This window comes from Macrotis lagotis, chromosome 1 (assembly GCF_037893015.1).
Source record: "Macrotis lagotis isolate mMagLag1 chromosome 1, bilby.v1.9.chrom.fasta, whole genome shotgun sequence".
NCBI classification, from domain to species: domain Eukaryota; kingdom Metazoa; phylum Chordata; class Mammalia; order Peramelemorphia; family Peramelidae; genus Macrotis; species Macrotis lagotis.
In genome coordinates this window covers 289,495,494-289,517,585 of record NC_133658.1, presented here as the reverse complement: position 1 = coordinate 289,517,585, position 22,092 = coordinate 289,495,494, and the positions used below count along the sequence as shown (strand labels likewise).

Sequence of the window (22,092 nt, the reverse complement as noted above, 5' to 3'; positions counted from 1 at the left end):
TTGACCTCTGGTGTCAGTTGACCCACCAGCAAAAATAAATAGGACAGTCAACATTCAGGAAAATAAGCAAACTTCAGTGCATGAATACACTTCTTTCTTATGTCTTATATCCCCTTCTTAATTGTAGTCTATAGACATGCTACTTGCTCTCTTGGGAACAAGCCAAGGTGTATATTTTTATTTTTATCCCACTAAAGGAACTGTTCCGTCCTCACAACTGCAGCTAGGAGTATCCTTAACAAGTGTCTTCTTAATAGATGTAGTCTCATTAGCTCCCATGGGTTGAAAAGGACACGTATACTCAAGCCCTAGAACTGGTTGACACCAGAACAATCAAAAAATAGACATTGTGGCATCAAGGAAGGCCTAGGAGTTGTAAGTCAGACAAGAATAAAGCCTGACAGGGCAGCTAGGTGGCATAGTGGATAGAGCACTGGCCATGAAATCAGTTCAAATCCAACCTCAGACACTTAATAATTGCCTAACTCTGACTTGGGCAAGTCGTCTCACTCTTTTACTGACTAGTGGTATTTTATGATTCTAAGCTTCAGCCTCATCATTTCCAAAGAGGGAAGTGCTAAAGATATTGACTGTGTAGAATTCACGAGGGCAGCTAGGTGGTGCAGTGGATAGAGCACCAGCCCTGGTGTTAGTAGGACCTGAGTTCAAATCCAGCTTCAGACTCTTAATAATTATCTAGCTATGTAACCTTGGGCAAGTCATTTAATCCCATTGCCTTGCCAAAAAAAAAAAAAAGAATTCATGAGAAATACAGACTCAGAATTCCTGCCTCTGCCTCAAAGACCCTCTTCTGCACAAGTTCCCAGAAATACAGGCATTTCCTGTGCTTCATTCTTTACACCTGCAGCCTATAAGGGAAAAATCTATCATTTTATCTATCAGATTTTCTTTTGTCTTCACTAGTATTCTTATTAAATCCAGGTTTCTTCCCACTTTTTTTAAAGTGTCTTCATCTACCAGCAGTATTGTTCCACAAGGGGCTGACAGCACAATGCTTGCAACCAAAACTGTTAAACATGGGGCACCAAGCCCCTCTGTCACCATCTCAGCCCCACAAGCCGCTGCTGCTGCTGCCCTGAGACGGCAAATGGCCATTCAGGTTCCAGGTAAGAATGCAACCAACAGATTCTTAGTCTGATCAGTCATCAGAATTATAGCAAAGCACCTGGAATAATTCTCTGTACCTGTTTCTTCTTCAGAGACGACATCCCAATCTAACAAAGTTTCTCTCTAGAGAACAGGATTTGTTCTGTGAAGTTTTCTTTACACAGTACTTATTGTGGGATGGTATACAAGTAGATAAGTTGTATATTCTCTTTGATAAAGGTCTAAACTTCCACAGTAATTATTTTATCTGCCTCAGTTCCAAGAATTTACCTTAAGAGTATTTGTCACAGCTTAGTCTTTCTGGATAGATATGCCTAAATAGTTCATCATATTTCATTGATGACCCAATTCTGTTTGGAATTCTGTGTAATGAGATTTAACATTTTAAATAATTGTTGTCTCATACCTATTAATAGCTTATGTCTAAGTTGTAAGCTGAATATTTCATTTTTAACTATTTGAAGTATTGTTCAGAGGTCCCTTTTTGATGAGAACACCTAGCCCCGCCTATATATTTTTTAAAAGTAAAGGCAAAAAAGAAAAGTTCAATAACTTAATAAGCAAATAGGTTCATTGGATTTAAAGCTCAAAAGGACTCTAGAGGCCCATTTGATCAGCACCTCATTTTACAGATAACATACTAAGGCCTGGATGGATAAATTAACTTGTTTGCCCTAGGTTACACAACTATACAGTGTCAGCTGAGATTCAGACTTGGCTTTCCTGGTCTTCACCCTTACTTTAATGAAAAAACTGAGAATATTCACCATGAGCTCTCTGTTCCTCCCTTTCCTTTATCTCAGAACTCTGATATCATCCCTTATGCTCGTCTTTTCCTCCAGTTTGTGGTCATGAGATGATCCTTCTTTCTATGCCTAACCCCTGTCTATGTTTTCTTGATCCCCTTTATTTCTATTTTGTCCCTCAAGCATGTCACCCTCAAAATTTGCAGTCTCCCCATCAATGGGATCCTTCCTGTTTGTTTTCACACATGCCCAAGTCTCCTTCATCCTAAAAAGAAAAAAGTAATTAGATCCTACTATTCCCTCCTTACTTCCTCTCTTTTTGCCTACTTCCCAGACCTTTGCAGTATGAATCTTGACCTTAATCACTGTCTCCTTCCTTCTTGGCTTTTCTGCTCGTTTTGACATTGTTGGTCACACTCTCCTCCTTATTGTTTTTTCCTCTCTTGATTTTTTTGTAACATTTTTCTCTTCTGGTTCTTAGACTCCTTTCCTGGGTCAGTGTCCCTATCATATCCCTTAACTATCCCTAGCGTTCTGTCTCCTGTGTCTCTGGGTCTGTCCGTATTCATTTTCTTTCTTTCTCTCTTCCTCCTGTTTCTCCCAAAATTTGGTTTGATTGCCATTGCAGATGACTCCAATATCTTTATATTTCCTTACAATTCTCCCTTTTTTTTCAATCTTGATATATTAGCAACATCTCAGATTTGACATGTTGAAAGCAAAACTCATATTTTCTTCATAATTCATCCCTCTTTCATACTTCCCCATTTTTATCAGAACCATTTACTGAAATCATAACCTTGCTACTCTCCTTGATTCCTCACTCTCCCTTTTCAGTCAGTTGCCACATCTTACCAGTTCTACCCCTACAATACTTCTGATTCTACCTCTCCTCTCTACTTCCCCAGATGCACCTTATTTGAAATTTTAATTGCCTTTCACCTAGATTATAGGAATAACCTCAAGTCTCTCTTTACTCTCCATGCAATTGTAAAGGTGATTTTGCTTAGGCTTAGATCTGACGGTTACTGTCCTGTTCACTAAACTCCAGTGGCTACCTACTGTCATTAGCCTCAATTATAAACTCTTCTCCCTACCCTTTTAAAGGTATTATGAAATTCAATAAAGGTAGAGTAGGGTACATATTCTGAGTAAGATAATAGTTTGGTAGCAGGGTGTGAACCTGATAATAAATTGGGTCTAAAGACTCTAAAAGACCCCTAGATCAAAATGAAATAGAATAAAAAACAGTAAGGTAGGTGAGGAAATAATACAATTGGTTACAGAATTGTCAGCATCTTGGGGGATAAGGACAAAACAGAGGCATGTAGAACAATATGATCTGTTGGAAGTTGGACGTGAGGGCTCGTAACAACTCCTTCCTTCTCTCTTTCCTTTGTGTGTCTAGGAAATGTTTGAGTTTACCTGTGAGGTTAGAGATAGTGGTGGGAACTCCTTTGGATAACAAACCAGGCATCCTTGAAGGATAACTTGTTGGTGTAAAGATACTAAACCAGACTCAGTGGGGTCCACAAGGATAGCAGATTTCCATGAGCAAGAATAGAACATTGATTAGCAGGATTACTGAATTTCTGAACAAAAAACTTGCAGTTAGAGAACAAGATCAATAAAAAGTGACACAGAATCAGTTGAATTTTCTCAAAGCCTTTACAAACTGACTTCAGCCTATCTTTTTGACCTTGTTATATGTTATCCCCCAAACTTCCTTACACACATTTACTGTCCTTTTTACTTGGAATGCACTTCTTTCTCATTTCTGCCTCATCAAATCTCTTTCCTTTTAAGTTGCAGTGTGGCAACCACTTTTATTTGAAGATTTTCCTGGTCTTACTCTAACTACTAATACTCTCATTCAATTTACCATCCTTTATTAAGCACTTGTGAGGTGCCAGTCATTTCTTCCTCAAAGAACTCACCTTATTAGAGGCATTTGGTGGCTCAGTGGATAGAGCACTGGGCCTGAACTCAGGAGATCCTGAGTTCAAATCTTCCCTCAGACATTTACCAACTGTGTGAACAAGACACTTAATATCTATCTATCTCAGTTCCTCAGCTGTAAAATGAGAATAGTAACACCTACATTCCAGGGTTGTCGTGTTTATAAAGCACTGAGCACTTTAAGGGGCACATGATAGATGCTCTATAAAAATGCTTATTCACTTTTCTTTAATAGTGTAGACAGCATATTTATAAAAACTGGTATATACAAGATTAATATTGAAAGGTAGCACTAACTGATAAGGCACTGGAGAAGACTTCTTGGCAGATGGAGGGAGCCAAGGATTCTGAGGGGCAGGGATTGTTAGGGTGAGAAAAGAGCTGCCTAGATGAAGTGTGGAGCCTTGGGTGTGAAAGAGAGCAGAGAAGCTCTTGTGGCCAGACCCCAGAGTGTGGGAGAAGACTGGACAGAGAGGCTGGGAAGCACTTGAGATGCCAGCCATGGGAGTTTATATGTGGTCCTAGAGGTGATAAGGGAACTGTTAGAGTTCAACTGAATAGAAGAAACAATAATAGCTCTTTTTACGAAGCAGTACAGGATTTGAAGTGTTTTACATATAGTATTTTATTTGAAGTAGTATTTGTATTTTATAGATGAGGAAACAGGTTTTGAGAAGTTGAATGGTTTGTCCATGAACACATACTCTGGAACAGGGGCAGTATTTAAACCCAGATCTCCTGACAGCAAGACCAAGATTCTTAGCATTCTTCTACTTCTCCAGTCTTGTTGGTTTCAGGGTAATAGAGAGCCCTCCCAACTACATTATATGTGACTGCCTTGTATTGATTCTGTATATACTTAGATTGTGGTCTTCAGAAGGGTATAGTTGTTCCTTTTAACCACATGTATTTTTATTTGAATTTGTCTCAACCTAGTATAAAAGGAAAGCCCTTTCCCTTTCCCCCAACTAGAGGCGCCATCTCATTGAACCTAGGGCAACTGATGTTTGTTTGTCCTTTGTTCTTGAAGAAGATCGTGTACATCACAGAGGTGATGACATGGCATGCATCTGAATTAGATTTGATTGAGGGTGTACTGTGCTAAGTCACCAGCCTCACTTTCTCCTCTAGAAATGTCTGGGTTCAGTGGCCAGATATGAATCAGGACTCCTGGAGATGGCCCTAGATGTGAGGGTTAAGTGATTTGTCCACAGTCGTTTGAGGTCACATTCGAACTCACATCCTTCTGACTCTCAAGGCCAGTGCTCTGTCCACTGTGCCACCTGAGCCCATTATAGATTTGCATTTGTAGGTGGAGACTCCCTTGACTCTTGGATTGTTTTGTTTGCCCAGCACCTAATATAATACCTGACACAAGGCAGACCTTAATAAATGATTGCTGATGAATTGATAGATCAGGTGTAGCCCTGTTTTCCCTAAACCACTTTGATTTTCCTAGCTAAGGAATCCTTGAACCTCCAAGGAGAATAGGAATATTAAAATTCCAATTAAGATGTCTAAAAAGGTGAAAGATCCAGTTATGACCTGCATGACATCTCAAGTTCCCTTCCAACCTTTTGATTCTAAAATGATTAAGATTATACATGCCTAAAAATAGAGGTAGAGGTCATTCCCAGATGAGTTTACTCTTCACTGTCATCAACCCTTTAATTCTAGGATTCTTGTAAGATATAAGCCAGATTTAAGCAGAAGAACAACCTTTTCCCACTAGGTTAGACCAGATAGGTCTTCTCTTAAATAATGGCTCTATAACTTCATTTCTTTGTCCCAAGACTGCCTCAAATTGGTTTCTTTTATATCATAGACAGTCTAGTAAGAAGTTAATGTTCTGGTTACTCATATGTAATAGAAGTTTTAATTCATTAATGGAATTAATGTGTTTGTTTATTTAATAGCTGTGAGCACCTCCTTGACAGAATCAACTCTGAAGAACGTCCCTCAAGTAGTCAATGTGCAGGAATTGACAAACAGTTCTCCAATTCCCACTGCAGCATTAGGGTATGTAATTACCTCCCCTGCCTCACTATTTCTTCTAAGTCTTACGTTATTAAACCAAAAAATAATTCTGTAATAAGGATTAGCTGCCAGTAGAGTATAGTATTGCTGCTTTATACAGTTGGAACACTGCAGAAACATTGACTTTTCTGGAAAAGAATGGCATTCCCATGTTTTGTGTGTGTGTGTGTGTGTGTGTGTGTGTGTGTGTGTGTGTGTACATGTGCTCATGTTCTGTTTTCAAGAATTCTCTATATTTTCTTCCAAAGACACTTCAAGAATGGCTGCTGTGGAGTGTTTAGGCAAAAGAAAAAGGCCTCTTGGATTAGAGTTTTGCTTTTGTCCCTTAGTCATATTGTCAGTTGCCAGGACTAAGCCAAAGACTATGTAAATTGCAAGTCTGGTGGCTAAACACAGGTATTATCACTTTAATACTTAGGTAATAAGTTTCAGAAAATAGACTTCAGTAATGCAGACTGTGGTAGCATGGTAATAACAGTTCCTGCCTGCCAATGATTACTTCCTTGATTACTTGATATACCCTCCTTGAATTTGAATTTAAGTATACTGCTTTTTTGAGGAGAAACTAGATGCTTGCTTTCAAAATTCCTTTTGAACTCTTCCATGGCTTGAGACCAATTTATATTTTTCTTGGAGGTTTTGGATGTAGAAGCTTTGACTTCTTATCTTCTACTGAGTATATATATTTTGATCTTCCTTATGTTCATAGTAACTGTCTGAGGTCAGACTTTTTTATGTTGTTTGTTCATTTTCCCAGCCTATGTATGACTTGATTTTTAACTCTTTTTTTAAGGTGGGGCTCTGCTTCCAGGGTGGAGAGTATACTGTCCCAAGCTTTTGGGGGTTTTGGCAGCTGTTTTCAAAGATACTTCTAAGGATCTACAAGGTCTTATGATCTAAGGGGAGGTTTTGACTACTCTCCTGACCTGTGCTCTGACCAATCATTCCTTTCTTCCTTCTCCTGGCCTGTGCTCTGGTCAAGCATTCCTTTCTTCCCTGGAACTGTGAGGAGGGTCCCTGCTCCTCTGCAGTAGTAAGCTCTGTGGTGCTGCTGCTCCTCTTCCTGGGACTGTGACTCAGATCCGAGTATGGGCAAAGCAACAGAGTCCTTTTTCAGTGATAGCAAAGAGATCACTGTAATCTCCTTTTAACCCCCTTACCCTCTTTGGACCAAGCGCTCCAGAATCAGCTGTCTCTGCTGATTTGATGGTTCCCTAGGACTGCTCCTAGTCTGCTGAGGCCAAGTCTGTGCTGCTGAAACCTCACTGGGCTGAGCTCCACTTGCACCTTGATGAAGTAGATTTTTTTCCTGCTGATCTTCCAACTTGTCTTTGGTAGTCTCTGGGCTGAGAGGTCTGAAAACCACCACTGCTGCCACTGACCTAACTGCCTTGAGGTCTGTTCCTGTATTGCTGGCACCAATTCACTCCAGTGTAACCCATGTTGCTCTGTATTCCTCTCAGTGCAGCAGACTGTTCCCCTGGATCTTCCAAGTTGTCTTGGGATGGGAAATTGTTTCACTCAGTCTTTTTATGGTTTTTGCCATTTATTTAGAGTCATTCTTTGAAGGTATTTGCAGTGGTTTAGGAGAGAGCTTCAGTGAGTCCCTGCCTTTATTCCACCATCTTGAGGTATGATTTTTAAATAAAAAACAAAAAAAAACCTATTGGTTTTGAGTCTCCCAACTGCCCTTTTATCCTTCCCTTGTATCATATTCTAAGAGTTTTAGGAAGCAGTTCTATCACCACAGTAATGTCGTGAGTTGAGTTATACAAAGATTATTATTTGAGAGTTGGAACAACTGCTTATTGGTCCATTTTCTGTTGTACACATCTGTTCCTAAAACTTGGTTTTCTGCTTTTCCAGCATTCTGAACATTATATTAGTGGCATCTTCCTCTACTCAGAGGATTGTATGTATAGGCATTATTTTGTTAAGTCTAGGAAACATCCCTTCTAGCATGACTAGGAATTAGATAATAGTCTCCTTTTTTTTATAGATGGAGATTTTGAAGACTGTTGTCTTTCCAGACAACAAAGTAAAGCTTAATGATGGGAAAAGAAGGATACTCTTAACTTTGGGGGCACAGACTGGGGATTTCCTCAGACTGTTAGCCTTTGGCTTGAAGAATCATTTAGTATATTTAAATTTGTGCCCTCCTTGAAGAAGAGGTCAGTTCTTCCTTAGCTTCCAGTTGGGTTCACTATTCCATCTCTGGTTTATCAAGTAGGCCTGATCCATGCATCCTGTGACCTTCTTTCTTCCCCATCTAGTACTGAAGAGCACAGCTTGTTCCAGCAATATTTTGGTTATCTCAGGGTCATTCCAACAATCAAAAGACAAGCTTGTCTGCTTTTTGGTTCTGTTTTTGACCTTGATATGCAACTAGTTATTTAAACCAAAATAACATTTCACACTACTTTTCACTTTTCAAGATGAAGCATTGTTTGCAAATTTTACAAATTCTGAGTGTTAAGACAGAAAAATTTACTCTTAAGTATTACATTAAGAAGTGACTATCTGGAATTGCTGTTGCTCTTGTCTGTTGACCTTATTTTTCAGAGGCACCTATTGGAGAGATTTCAGTTTACCCATTGTCAAGATTATTTTTCCTTAAGTGAGTAGATAAATTGCTTGATTCATAAAGAGATTGGTAGAAGGACAATTCATACTCCACTATTTTGTCCTGAAAATCATAGGTCACTAAAAAATGCATCATTTGGGAATAATAATGCCAATAACAACTCATATAAATCTTGGAATTTTAGGAAGCAGTTCTCTCACCACAAAAACCTCATTAGGTGGTTTGTACAAAGATTATCATTTCCCATTTTTACAGATAAGGAAACAAGCTTAGAGAATTCACAGTATCATTTAGAGCCAGAAGAAGCCTCAGAGGCTATCTTCTTTTATAGCCCCCCTTATTTTACAGCTGAGGAGATTGAGCTTTAGAGAGATTGAGTGACTTTCCTAGGAGATACCACCTATTAGTATCTGAGGAAGGATATGAACCCAGGTTTTTCTGATTTCCAATACAGTGAGTGTTCCACTTCATACTGCCTCACACACTATCTCTCATAAATAATTTACCTGAAGTCACACATAAGTGTCACAAGCTTTGGAAAGAAACTTCATGACCTGTGTTCTTTACATTATATCTTGGTATTTTTCCATTATACTTTGTTACTTATTTGTATGTCTTTAAAAAAGATCGCTGGTACTGCATTTTGAATCTGAGCAAACTTAATGTATGAAATTTTACTTGGTCTACATTAATTTCTTACACTCTCCTCCCCACTGTGTATTCTTCAATTCAGTGATACTAGTCTCCTGGCTGTTCCGTGAACAAAACTCTCTTATCTCTTGCCCCCAAGGATTTTCTCTTGCTCTTCTTTGTGCCTGGAATAATCTCTTTCATCTCTACCTATTGCCTTCCCTGGCTTCTTTTAAGTCCCAGAGGCAGTTTAGATGGTGTGATGAATTAGAGCACTGGCACTGAAGTCAGGAGGATGTAAGTTCAAATCTGGCCTCAGATACTTACTAATTGTGTGGCTGTGGACAAGTCACATACCAGACCATCTCTAGTTGTCCTGATCCACATTTGGCCACTGAATCCAGATGCTCTGAAGGAGAAAGTGAGGCTAGTAACTTAGCACAGCACCTTCCTCACTCAAATGCAGTTCAGGTACTTGTCATGGCATCACCTCCTTGATGTCATAGTCTTTGAGAATGAAGTACAAATATCATCAAAGTTCCACCTTCTACAGGAAGCCTTTGTCACCTTTCCCAGCTCCTTTTAACTCCAATGCATTCCTTTGGTTCATTTTTTCCTGTTTATCCTGTAAATCACTTGGTTGTTTATATTTATGTGTTGCTAATTTTTATATCCCTAGCACTTAGCACAAAATAGGTGATTAATGAATATTTATTGTTGATTAATTGAAGACCATAGTTGGCTATGTAAACAACATGCAGTCAGGAAGACCTGAGTTCAATTCTTGACTCAGACTCTTACTAGCTATGTGATTCTGAATAATCACTTTATCTCTCTGTGTCTTAGTTTCTTCATCTGGAAAATGGGGGCTTCCCAGGGTAGCTGTGAGAATCAAATTAGTGAGTATATGTAAAGCACCTTGCTAATCTTAAAGTGTTTAATAAACAGTACACACACTGTGCTAGGTCCTGGAAGTGATACAGGATAAGTCTGTTGCCTTTGGCTGAAATAGTGAAGTTTGGACTACTTTCCTTCTAATGTCCCAGGCTAATAATCTCTGCATTGCTTTGGCTCCTTTCTCTTTTTCTCTCCCCATATCCAGTCATTTAGCAAATCTTGCTGTTTCTACCTTCTTGAAATCTTACCTATAACTCATTTTCTTTACTCAGTTCATATCTTAGTACAGGCCCTCATCATTTCTTTTCTAGATTGTTGTAGTGATCTCCTAATTGGTTTTTCCCAAGTCTCTCCCCACTCCAATCCAACCTACACAGTGCTACCAAATCATTCTTTAAGCACAGATCTGTCTACAAACAGTCTTTCTTTACTAAGTGGACCATTCTATTGACCTCTAAGAAAAATGATTTTTATGTAAAGTGAATTTGTTTGCAGATTTGAGGAAGAAAATATTTGTGATTCCTTTTTGAAAAAATATTACTGAATTCAATTCATTGAATCACAGGTGGTTAGTATTGAAAGCACCATAAGAGGTGGAAAAATAGCAAAATTTAGAACTCACCAAAAGTGAAGAACCTAGAGGACCACAGGTCTGAGCTGGACTAAATTACCTCTGAGATCTTTCCCATTTCTTTAAGTCTGTGATCTTTTCTCATCTCTTCCTTTTACAGATAAGGAAGGAATCAGGATCATAGCGGTAAAATGATTTGTCCAAAATTATGCATAGATCATGTTGTGAGGGAGAATATCTACAAAAGGGATTGGAGATGATAGTGAACATCAAACTCTGCTGGGTCAAAATTTAAGCTAGGCAGCCTCAGACATTTAATAATTGCCTAACTATGTAACTTGGGCAAGTCACTTAACCCCATTGCCCCTTAAATTAAAAAAAAAATTCAAGCTAGGTTCTTCCCTTCTGAATTTCTCAAAAAACAAAATTAATTTTTCTGCTATCCAGAATAATGAAGTTACTCTCAAATTTAGAGTAAAAGTTTTCTTATGCTTGGTACCCAGGGAGTTAGTGTGTCAGTTGCCTTCTTTTTCCTTGCTACTATTAGGATTTCTTCTGTAATATTGACTCTGAAGTGAATAATTTCAACTTACTTTGGGGAAAAATATCTTTGGTCAAAATTCATTAAGGATACACACACACACACACACACACAAAAGCAAATTATTACTGTTCTGGGACATTGATATTTAAATGAAGAAATACATCTTTCCTCACTGGAGAAAGAACTTTTATCAAAGTCTGAGATGTTCCATTAAACCTGATGCTTTGTTATGTGATAATCAAGTCATTAAAATAAAAGTATATCTTTGATTCATCACCAGAGGAAAAAAAAGAAAATTCATAATATACTTAAGAAACTAGTTATTTCTAGGACAGACTGTTACTTTGCAACTTGGTTCAGTGTTCTCCAATTAAATCAAATACTTGTAGGAACAGCAATTAATTTAAAGCATCTCCTATTTTTAAATAGTCTTCTGAATACTTACATTTTAGTAATACAGTGGGATCCTAATCAGCAGATTGTGTACATGTGATCTAAATGTTTCTTTTTTTTTTTTTTTGCAAGGCAAATGGGGTTAAGTGACTTGCCCAAGGCCACACAGCTAGGTAGTTATTAAGTGTCTGAGGCCGAATTTGAACTCAGGACTTCTGACTCCAGGGCTGGTGCTGTATCTGCTGCACCATCTAAATGTTTCTAAGAAGCAGTATATAAAGCCTGAATTGAATCTTTCATTTTCTTCATTCTCTTTTTCCTCTTGATTTACACTAGTTCCCAAAAAAACCTCACCCTATATTTTATTTTTCTTTTCAGGATTAAAAATAGTTATTTTCCAATTACATGCAAAGAAAGTTATCAGCGTTCAACCTGTTACAAGCTATTGAATTCTATATTTTTCTACCACCTTCCCCTCCTCTCTCCCCTTAGCAGCAAACCCAATCTGATATAGGTTGTACATTTATAATTGTATTTAATATATTTCCATATTAGTCATGTTCCCTCACTCTCTACTTTAAAATTATTAGACCAGACCCTTGGTCATTATATGTAAGTAATTGTGTCAAGCTTTTTAAATTTTTAACATCATTCAGTCAGCCAGCATTTATTAGGCCCTTATTATTCTTGTTATTTATTGAGGGTATGAAGAAAGGCAAGAGCATTTACGGATAAAAGAAATAGACTTTTGTTCTTGAACTGGAAATGTATTCAGTTAGTCAGCAAGCATTTATTAAACACTTTGTGCTGGATACTGTGATAAACTCTGGGGAACAAGGAAAGGCAAAAATATAATCTCTGCCCTTAAAGGACTCACGTTCTATTGAGGGAGACCCATGCAATTACTCTGAAAGGTAATCTTAGGGCAGGGGTTACTGTGAAGGGAGTGGGTGAAGCTCCTGAGAAAGTTGGGGTGTAATCTGAGCCTTCCTAGAAGGCAGAGGGGAGGGGAAAGAATATAGATAGAGGGGACCAGTAGTAGAGAGGTATGGTTTTGGAAGACAGGCCTGGATAACTAGCTTATAAAGTGCCTGGGGTGGGGGCAAGTGTAATAAAATTGGAAAGGAAGGAGGGGACCAAATTGTCAAGGCCTTATATGCCAAATAGAGGATTTTATATTTTATCTGGGAAGTAGTTGGAAGCCACTGAAGTTTACTGATTGGGTGAAAGGCGATGGTGGTGAAATAATCAGCTCTACCCTTTTTAATAAAATCACTTCAGGAGTTTAGTGGAAGCTAGATTGGAATAGGGAGAAGCTTGAGGCAGGGAGGCCAGTTAGAACGCTTCAGTAGTTCAGATGTGAGGCAATAAGACCTGCAGTAGATTGTTGACTATGTGAGGATATAGGAAGAAATTATGAAAGAGATGTTTTAGAAATTATGACAGATTGGATTTGTAGTATAAATGCAAATTTACAAGCCTGGCTAATGAATGATATTACTGCTCTCAACATTATTAGGAAAATTAAGAAGTGAGGAAAGTTTTTGGAGAAAGATAGTATAAACATATGAGATTTCCTATGGACATCTTCCAGGTTCATCCTCCTCCTTCCAAATGTGGGTCCTCTTCAAGCTTCTGTTCTATTCCCTCTTTTTATTGGATGCACTCTCTCTTGGAACTGTTATCCATCCCCATCGATTTGATTAGCATGCCTTTGCAAATAGTTTCCAAATCTATATATCTAGTTTTAATTTCTCCCCGTTACAGTCCTACATCCTCAAATGTTTGGGTCCCCTCTTGACATCCCAGGTTAAATATATCTCAACTCAGAAGGTCACCTGCTTTCTAGCTCCCTCATTTTGGTTAGAACTCTAAATATTATCTAATCCAGGGGTTCTTAACCCATTTTTGTGTCATAGGCTTCCATGGCAACCTGGTGAAATCTGTGGACCTCTTCTTAGAATGTTTTTAAAATAAAATATAAAAGATGATAAGAAAAACCAAAAACACTATCAGAAAAATTCACAGATCCCAGGTTATGAAACCTCATTCAAAACCTCTTGTTTTACATGATGAAACAGACCTTGGAACAGTTTTAGCTATTGATTTCTGGTTCTTGATTCATAATATTACAGGCTTTGGGGCATCTTTATTGGAAATACTATGGTCTTTGCTATGAAAGAAATTAGTTTTCTCAGGTCAGATTTTTGTCATCCAGTTTGTGTCTAGATATCTAGTGTGTTTCCCTGCTGAGTTGTCATACTTGGGGTTTTAATTAATTACAGTACACTAAATACTTAGATACTTTGAGAAAAATCTCCCCTGAGATGGAATGTGGCATCAGAGTAAGTAAATGAAACAATAATTATGATTTTTCTTATTTGTATTTGGTTTCCTTTATTCATCAGATTAAAACTGTTTTGGATGACATTGAATTTCTAGAAATTGGGTACTTGAGCTGAAAGGGAAAAAATTGTTCATTTGTCCTGTGATTCCCCATGAAGCCAAACCATTTCTATAAGTGATTTTTCCTGTCTGCACAAGAGTTCCTTGAGCCCTAAAACTCATTCTCATATATTCCTTTTCTCTCTGTTTTGTATGTTTTAATACATCATTCTGTATAGGGGAAGCAACTTAACATCTTGAAGGCAGAATGGTCCTCAAGGGGCCATGAACTTTGTCTCTCCTGAGGAGTAATGGGTCCAGCACCACTGGAAAGTAAAGCATTTGTTTGTCTTCTGTGACAAGAAAGAATAACTAGTCAGATTTCTGTGAATGCAACAAAAAGAAGCTCAAGTTTGCATATAAAAATTGTTAGTGATTTGTCCTATCAAAACATTGCATTATAATTGTCCTTTTTACCTACTCTATTTTTGTGGAGAAAAATAGTAATCTTCTTTGCCCTAAAGCTAGAAAGAGTTACAAGAAATGAAGCTAGATTCCCTAGCATTTGCAGTCATACCCATAAACCATTGCGGCATCTGGTTCAGTGCTTTGGGCAAGTAAGTTGATTGAAATGACTGTCCCTGGGAACCAAATGTGTAATTTTTGCCTATGATTTTGGATTAGCAGGTAAATTGCTGGTAAATTAACTCCAAGTGACTATTGAATTGGCAACCCCCTGTGTATACAGTGTGTGAATTGTCTCAGTGAAACTTTGATGTGCTTTGTTAACCAGATGTGATGAGGACTCTTAACTGCAAGTGTTGTATATGCCATCTATTCTATAATGATAGTTGCAAAAGCAGAAGGTATAATGCATTTGGTAATGCCTATCATTATGTTAACTGAGCAGTGGGATTCAGGTCTTATTCCTACTGCCTTTGGGGAACTCAGGATTTTTTATTCACCTGCCTACGCTTTTAGAAATAGATACCTCTAAGCACAGGGAGGTGCTCTTGTTATTTGAAGGACAGCAGGTGAAACTTCTCCATATAGATGCTATTGCACCAAATCTCAGAATTAGAATGCAGAATTAAAAAGAACATGGCACAGTCTGGAGTTTGGATTAAAAAGAAAGTCTCATCAGACAACTAGGATGGCATGTATAGAATTATAATAAAGCAGTTCTGTGAATTAAAAAATGGAAAAACAATCAGAGATCATTGTATTTGGTCCCCTCCTAGGATTGCAATTTTCATTTGAGATTTTACATTTAGAAATAATTTCAGAAGAGTTGTGTGGTAATCTCAAAACTGCCACTCTGATTTCTTGGACAGATACAGGTAAGTAAACATGATTGGGAGCCAAGATGACAAATCAGACATTTTTCCAAACTAAAAAAATTTAAGAGGTCAACAGCAGCTTCAGGAATTCTCAGCTCATAAGATAGACTACTGATCAGAAAGAGATTAAAAAGGGATTCCTTGCTGTCACTCCAGCTGTCACAGATAGTGTTGATTGGCAGATTCTATTCCCTATATGTAGTTCTAGGGTAGAGAGGAGTGCTGCTAGAGTTGATCACAAGAGAGCAGGGGTCCTGGTCACAGTTGGGTAAAGACCAGAGCAGAGACCAGGAGATCAGTGTTCATGCCTCTTCCAAGATCATATCACCTTGGAAATATCAAAATCTTGCAACAAACTCTTGAGAACTAGCTCTGAAAAATAGTAGCACAAAAAGATCTGAAGAGTGAAATGATTCCTTTCCATCCCAAGGTAATCAGAGTCCAACTTGAACAAAAAGTTTAAAGATAAGAAATAGGCTAGAAAAATGAGCAAAAAAACAACTACAAAATAAGAATTTGAGTTAAAAAACTACTATAGTGGCAAGGAAGACCAAATAAGTCATAAACTCAGAAGACAACAATGCAAAAATAGGTAACAAAAAAACCTGAAAGAAAAATGCTAATTGATCCCAAACCCAAAAAAGATTCCTGGAAAAGTTCAAGAAAGAGATAAGAATGATAAAGGGAAAAATTGGAAAAGAAATAAGAGTGAGAGAAGAAAATTATGAAAAGAGAATTTGCAATTTGGTAAAAGAGTCTCAAAAAATTGCTAGAGAAAATAATGCCTTAAAAAACAGAATAAGCCTAATGACAAAAGAGACACCAAAATACACTGAAGGAAAGAACTCCTTAAGAAGCACAATTCCCCAAATGGGAAAAGATGCATAAGATCTCAAAATTAGAATTGGGTAAGTAGTAGCTAATGACTTCACAAGATATCAAGAAATAATAAAATAAAGTAAAAAGGATGAACAAATAGAAGAAACTTTGAACTGTCTCACTAGAAGAACAAATAATCTTAGAAATAGATTGAGGAGAAATAATTTAAAAATTATCGAACTAGCTGAATGCCATGGTTTTAATTAATTTATTTATTTATTTTGCTGTTCGAATAACTTTAATTTATCTTGCATTTTACAGAAGTCTAGGAACGGTTTTTAAAAAGCATCTCCTCCTTTCCCCATCATATATATTTGACAGTCGTTAAAATATTCAATGAGCATGTGAACAGCTTGAGGATCTGCATCTTGCAAGGATTTCATAGACCAACCAATTCATTGCCAATTGAGAGCTTGGCAGCTTTTATATCTTGTTTTTAATACAATGGTTAAATCCACTCTGTAAACCCGTCCAACCATATCTCCAAATACTTTGCAAAATCCAGCATCGATTAGTTAATTAGTTAGCTAATTAGTTAGCATGTAGCTGTAAACCCATGGTTTTTAAAAAAGAGCCTAAAGATTATATTTTAAGAAATTATCTAGTAGCTAGGTAGTGCAGTAGATAGAGTACCAGTCCTGGAGTCAGGAAGACCTGAGTTCAAATTTGGATTCAGACACTTAATAATTGCCTAACTGTGTGACCTTGGGCAAGTCATTTAGCCCCATTGCCTTAAATAAATAAATAAAAAATTAAAAAAAAATAATTGCCTAGCTGTGCAACTTTGGGCAAATCACTGAACCCCATTGCCTTAAATAAATAAAAAAAATTAAATCAAAAGAAATTATCAAGGAAAACTGCCCTGGTAACATGGAAGGAGGTGGTAAAATAGGAATTAAAAGAATCTGCCAATCCCTTCTTGATAGAGATCCAAAAGTGAAAATATTATAGATTAAAGAGAAAGTACTTCAAACAAGAAGCTTCAGAAAAATCAGATTGTTCATGAAATCACACGGAATCACACAATTTATAGCTTTTTCCACATTAAAGACTTGGAGTGCTTGGAATTTGAAATTTTATAAGGCAAATCATCTTGGATTACAACCAAGAATGATCTATCCAGCAAAACTAAGTGTAATCCTTTAGGGGCAGAAATAGTTTTTAAGCCCTTTCCAGCATTTCTGATGGAAAGGTTGGAGCACAGTAGAAAAATTGACATTCAAACATAAGACTGAAGAGAAATACAAAAGTTAAACATTAAAGAGTAATCACAGGGGACTCAGTCAAGTTAAATTGCTTACATTCCTGTCTGGGGAAATGATACATGTAACTCCTAAGAACTTTATCATTTTTAGGGCAATCAAAAGGAATTTACATAGACTGAGGGTGAGTTAATTATGTTGGAATAATCTTCAGGAAAAAAGAAAGGGTGAGAAAGATGGTTGCCTTTGGAGATGGGAGAAGAGAGTGATAGGAAGAACTTTTTACAGTAGAGGAGGAAATGGTAGGGGGCAGGGTGGCACAGTAGTGCTTAAAACCTTACTTTCTTTGGAATTGGTTCAAAGAGGGAAGAATATAGACACACACACACACACACACACACACACACACACACACACAGCTGTGTATAGAAATATAATTTACCCAATTGGGAAATAGGAAGAAAGAGGAGACAGTGGGCAGTGGCCTGAAAATTGAGGGAAGCAGTGATTAGAAACAAAATATGGGAAAATGATACATACAATTCCTAAGAACTTTTATCTTTTTTTTAGGGTTGTTTTGTTTGTTTGGTTTTTTTTGCAAAGCAATGGGTTATCTTTTTCTTTTTAAAGGAGGGATAGGCTAAAAATAAGTAAGAAACAAGAAAATGGGATGGAGAGAAATACACAGTAATCATAATTGAATATGAATAAGATGAGTTCACCTATAGAATACAGAATCCAACAATATTGAAACTGAAAAGGCTGGAGCAGAATCTGATGTTTCAGGTAAAGTAAAAAAGGTAGAATAGCAATCATGATCTAAAAAGCAAAAGTAAAAATAGATCTACATTACCTTAAAAGGTTCCATAGACAAAGAAATAATATCAAAATTTTTTACATTAAGTTTCTCTGGTAAAGGTCTCATTTTTCAAATGTATACTGAGGATAGAACTGAATCAAATTTCTAAAAATAAGAGCCATTCCCCAAATGAACAATGGTCAAAGGATATGAATAGACAGTTTTCAAAGAAATCAAAACTATGTTATAGTCATGAAAAAAATGTCTTTTAATCACCCTTGATTAGAGAAAGATAAAATATGAGAAACCACCTCATTATCAGAAATGACAAATGCTGGTGAAGATAATGGGAAAATAGGTACACTAATGAACTGCTGTTAAAATAGAGAACTAGTCTAACCATTCTGGAGAACAATTTAGAATTAAACTTAAAGGACTGTAAAACTAGGCATAGACTTTAATCAAGCAATATTGTTACCAGTTCTGTATCCCAAAGAAATCAAAGAGAAAGGAAAAATGACCTATATGTTCAGAAATATTTATAGCAGCTTTTTTTTTGTGTGGTGATAAAGAATTAGAAATTGAGGGAATGTCCATCAATTAGGACCTCACTAAACAAGTTGTGGTAGGTAATTGTGATGGAATATATTGACCGGGGGGGGGGGGGGGGGGGGGGGGCAGAAAGCTATAAAAAGAGCTATATGAACTGATGAATAGTAAAGTGAAAAGAATTAGTAAGAGCAGAGTGATGAAGGATTCATGATGAAAAAAATGCTATCTTCCTCTAGGAAGAGAATTAATGTATCCTGAGTACAAATGAGTACAAATGAAATATAACTTTCTCACTATTTTTTAATTGACTAAAATGAAAATTTATTTTGCATGGTTTCACTTGTATAATTGATTTTATGTCATTTGCTCTCTTGGTGGGCATGAAAAAACTTTAAAGGAAAAGAACTTTTAAAATAAATGATAAGTTAAAATATTTAGAAAGTAAATTTTTTTTTCATTAAATCATGCCTTATATGGTTTTACTCTTTCTTTAAAAAAAAAAAAATAGGTCACCAGCATCACAGACAGCAGCCAAAACATCCCTCCAGTTGTTTGCTACAGTGGCTGCCAGTCAACCTAAACAGGTACCTTATTGATTTTTATTGTTTTTTTATATTCCACTCATTCTTTTTATCATAAGTTTATATCCAGCAATTTACATCATGTTTAAAATGTGAGCCACTTGAGGGAAGAAACTGTTTTTCCTTTTCTCTTTTATCTCCAACACTTAGCCCAACGTCTACCCATAGTAAGCATTTAATAAATGATTGTGGATAAACTCAGTGACTGACAAAAACATGGTAAAGTATTTGGGAGGTACAGAGAAGACTTTGGGTATTTAATAACAAAAATAATTTTCTCTGGTGGGTTAATAGGCAAAGTCCTTAAGAAAAGATTTAATCACATAAGACTTGGAAGGGAGCAGATTGTAAGCAGCCTCCCACTAAAAGATAAGAAGGCATTGTGGGAATGCCCTGCCCTGTCAGTAACACTTTAGATGAATCCTTGTGTAAGCATCATGAGACCTGAAAAGTAGTATAACCCATACATTTTTGTAGGAGTTATTAAATATCTGTTTGTTCATCTTCCCTGATACAACCCTCCCAAATTTGTTTCTATCCGATATTTGTAACAGAAAAACAGGAAAGTTTTTTGATCAGTTAGGCAATCAACATTTCTTAAGTGCCTACTTAAGAAATATTCAGGCAATGGACTAAGCATTGGGGTATTAAGAAAGATAAAAGGCAATTCTAGGAGCTCACAATTTAATGAGTTTTCTCAGTAATTGCTCCTTGACAGGATACAACTAATGCAGAATTTTAGGTATAAAATTATTAAGCCAGAAAGCACCTAATCTCTGCCATGCTTAATCCTGGTTGAAGTCAGTCTTGTTTATAGGGCATCATAGAATCCTGTCAACCATTTATCACATCATGGGTTTTTTTTGTTTTTGTTTTTGCTGAGTCCTAATATAATTTTATTGATACTTTGTTTCTTTATATCATCATAATTGTCCCAAGTATACTTTACCTGCCCTGTATATAGTTTTTTCAAGTATGATTTTGGTTTGTTTATTTTATATTATTATAATAATTTTATTATAAGAGTAAATATAAGACCCCCTCCCCCCCCCAAGAAGATGAGAAACTTCAAGAATAGTGAGAGAGAGAAAAAAAATGTACTTCAGTCAATGTTCAGATTCCAATGGTTCTGTCTCTGGGGTGAGTTGCCTTCTTTATCATAAGTCTACCAGAGAAGTTGCTTCAATATTTTTCCCACAGTTGTTATTACTAGTGTATTTCCCTCCACTCTATTCCTCTCTACTCTCATTTATTCTATTCTCTCTCCTTTCATCCTGGCCCTGTCCAAAAGTGTATTGTATCTGAGCACCCTCTCCCACAATCTTCCCTCTCTTCTATCACCTATTCCCCCTTATCCCATCCCTCTCTTCTCATTTTTCTCTAGGGTAAGATAGATTTCTATACCCCATTAAGTGTGTATGTTATTTCCTCTCTGAGCCATTTCTGATGAGAATGAAGGCTCACTCATTCCCCCTAGCCTTCCCCCTTTCCACTCCATTGAAAAAGCTTTTTATTGACTCTTATGTAAAATTTCTTAGCTCCTTCTTCCTCTCCTTTCTCTTCCTCCCAGTACTTTCCTTTATCACCCATTGACTCCATCTTTTTACTATATTATACCATTACATTCCACTTTTTTCAAGCATTTTTGATGCATATGATTGTTTCATTTAAACTTATTACTAAATGAATAATACTCATATATATATATATATGTATATATATATATATATATATATATATATATATATATATATATATATATATATCATTGGGTATTAATCTGCTATTGTGATGATCTATGGAATTTTTGACATTGCAAAAAGAATCCTGACAGAAGTGTAGATGTCATCCTCTCCAGCATGAACCCTTAAATTTATGTTAGGAAACTGCTAAGATCATATATGAAAGAACCAGGATTTAATCCTGTCCCTGACTTCATGCATAATGTTCTTTCTACTACACCATATTGTTTCTCCCATACATGGGAATATATGACAGTATTAACAATTGTAAATAAAAGGATCTGTTTTCATTCACTTATTTATGTAAATACATCCAAACACAATTTATTATTTGCTTGCTTTTTATTGTCATGCTTATCATTGTATATCTTTATGTAATTTCAGTGATAATACATTTCACCTGACAAATTTTTTTTTCATGCATTTTTGTGTTCTATTACAGGGTTCTCTCATAAATTCCATCAAGACACAGTCTCCACCCGGTCCTACACAAATTCCAGCAATGGTCACACCTGGTCAGCTGTCAGCTAGTGACAAAGTTTCAGGTTGGTTTGTTTTTCTGTTTTCCATGAAAATAACACAAAAGAAAGGGCACCTCATATAACTCTGAGTTTACTGACTTGGCTAATATAGAGTTAATAGGGAATAATTTTGGGTCAAGCATGGGAGACCGGAATGCCTATTTTTGGAGGGGGGAGTGGCATCAGTATTGTTAATTTCTTCTCCGCGCCCCCCCCCCCACTTCACCTATCCCCCAGATAAACTGAAAAAAATAACTGGTAACAAATAAAACTGACCCCAGCAAAAGGAGTCCACACAGGGGTTATGTCCAATGTATATCTCTTTTTGAATCTGGAGTCCATTACCTCTCTGTCAGGAGAGATTTAGCATTTTTCATCTTCGGGCTTCTGGACATAGGGTTTATTCCATTGGTCAGAGTCTTAAGTCTTTAAAATTTATTTTTATTTATGTTTTTATCTTTGTATTAAATCAGTCTCATTTTTCTGTTCTCTTCACTCAGCATCATTTTATACTTTCCAGGATTCTTTGAAGTCATCTCTTTCAACTTTTTTTTTTAATAGTGAAATGTTATTCCATTACATTTCTATAGTGGCACAGTGGG

The 22,092-nt window shown here is 36.7% G+C and overlaps 1 protein-coding gene across 2 annotated transcripts in view; it reads left to right on the top strand.

The window, feature by feature from the left end:
* The window catches only part of NUP214 (nucleoporin 214), a 110,011-nt gene that overhangs the window by 54,895 nt on the left and 33,024 nt on the right, over positions 1-22,092 (top strand). For both annotated transcript variants that reach the window (XM_074210899.1, XM_074210898.1), the window contains exons 23-26: positions 966-1,127; positions 5,750-5,852; positions 19,155-19,230; positions 21,412-21,514. In XM_074210899.1, the coding sequence (XP_074067000.1) occupies positions 966-1,127; positions 5,750-5,852; positions 19,155-19,230; positions 21,412-21,514 (444 nt within the window). The remainder of the gene's footprint in view (positions 1-965; positions 1,128-5,749; positions 5,853-19,154; positions 19,231-21,411; positions 21,515-22,092) is intronic.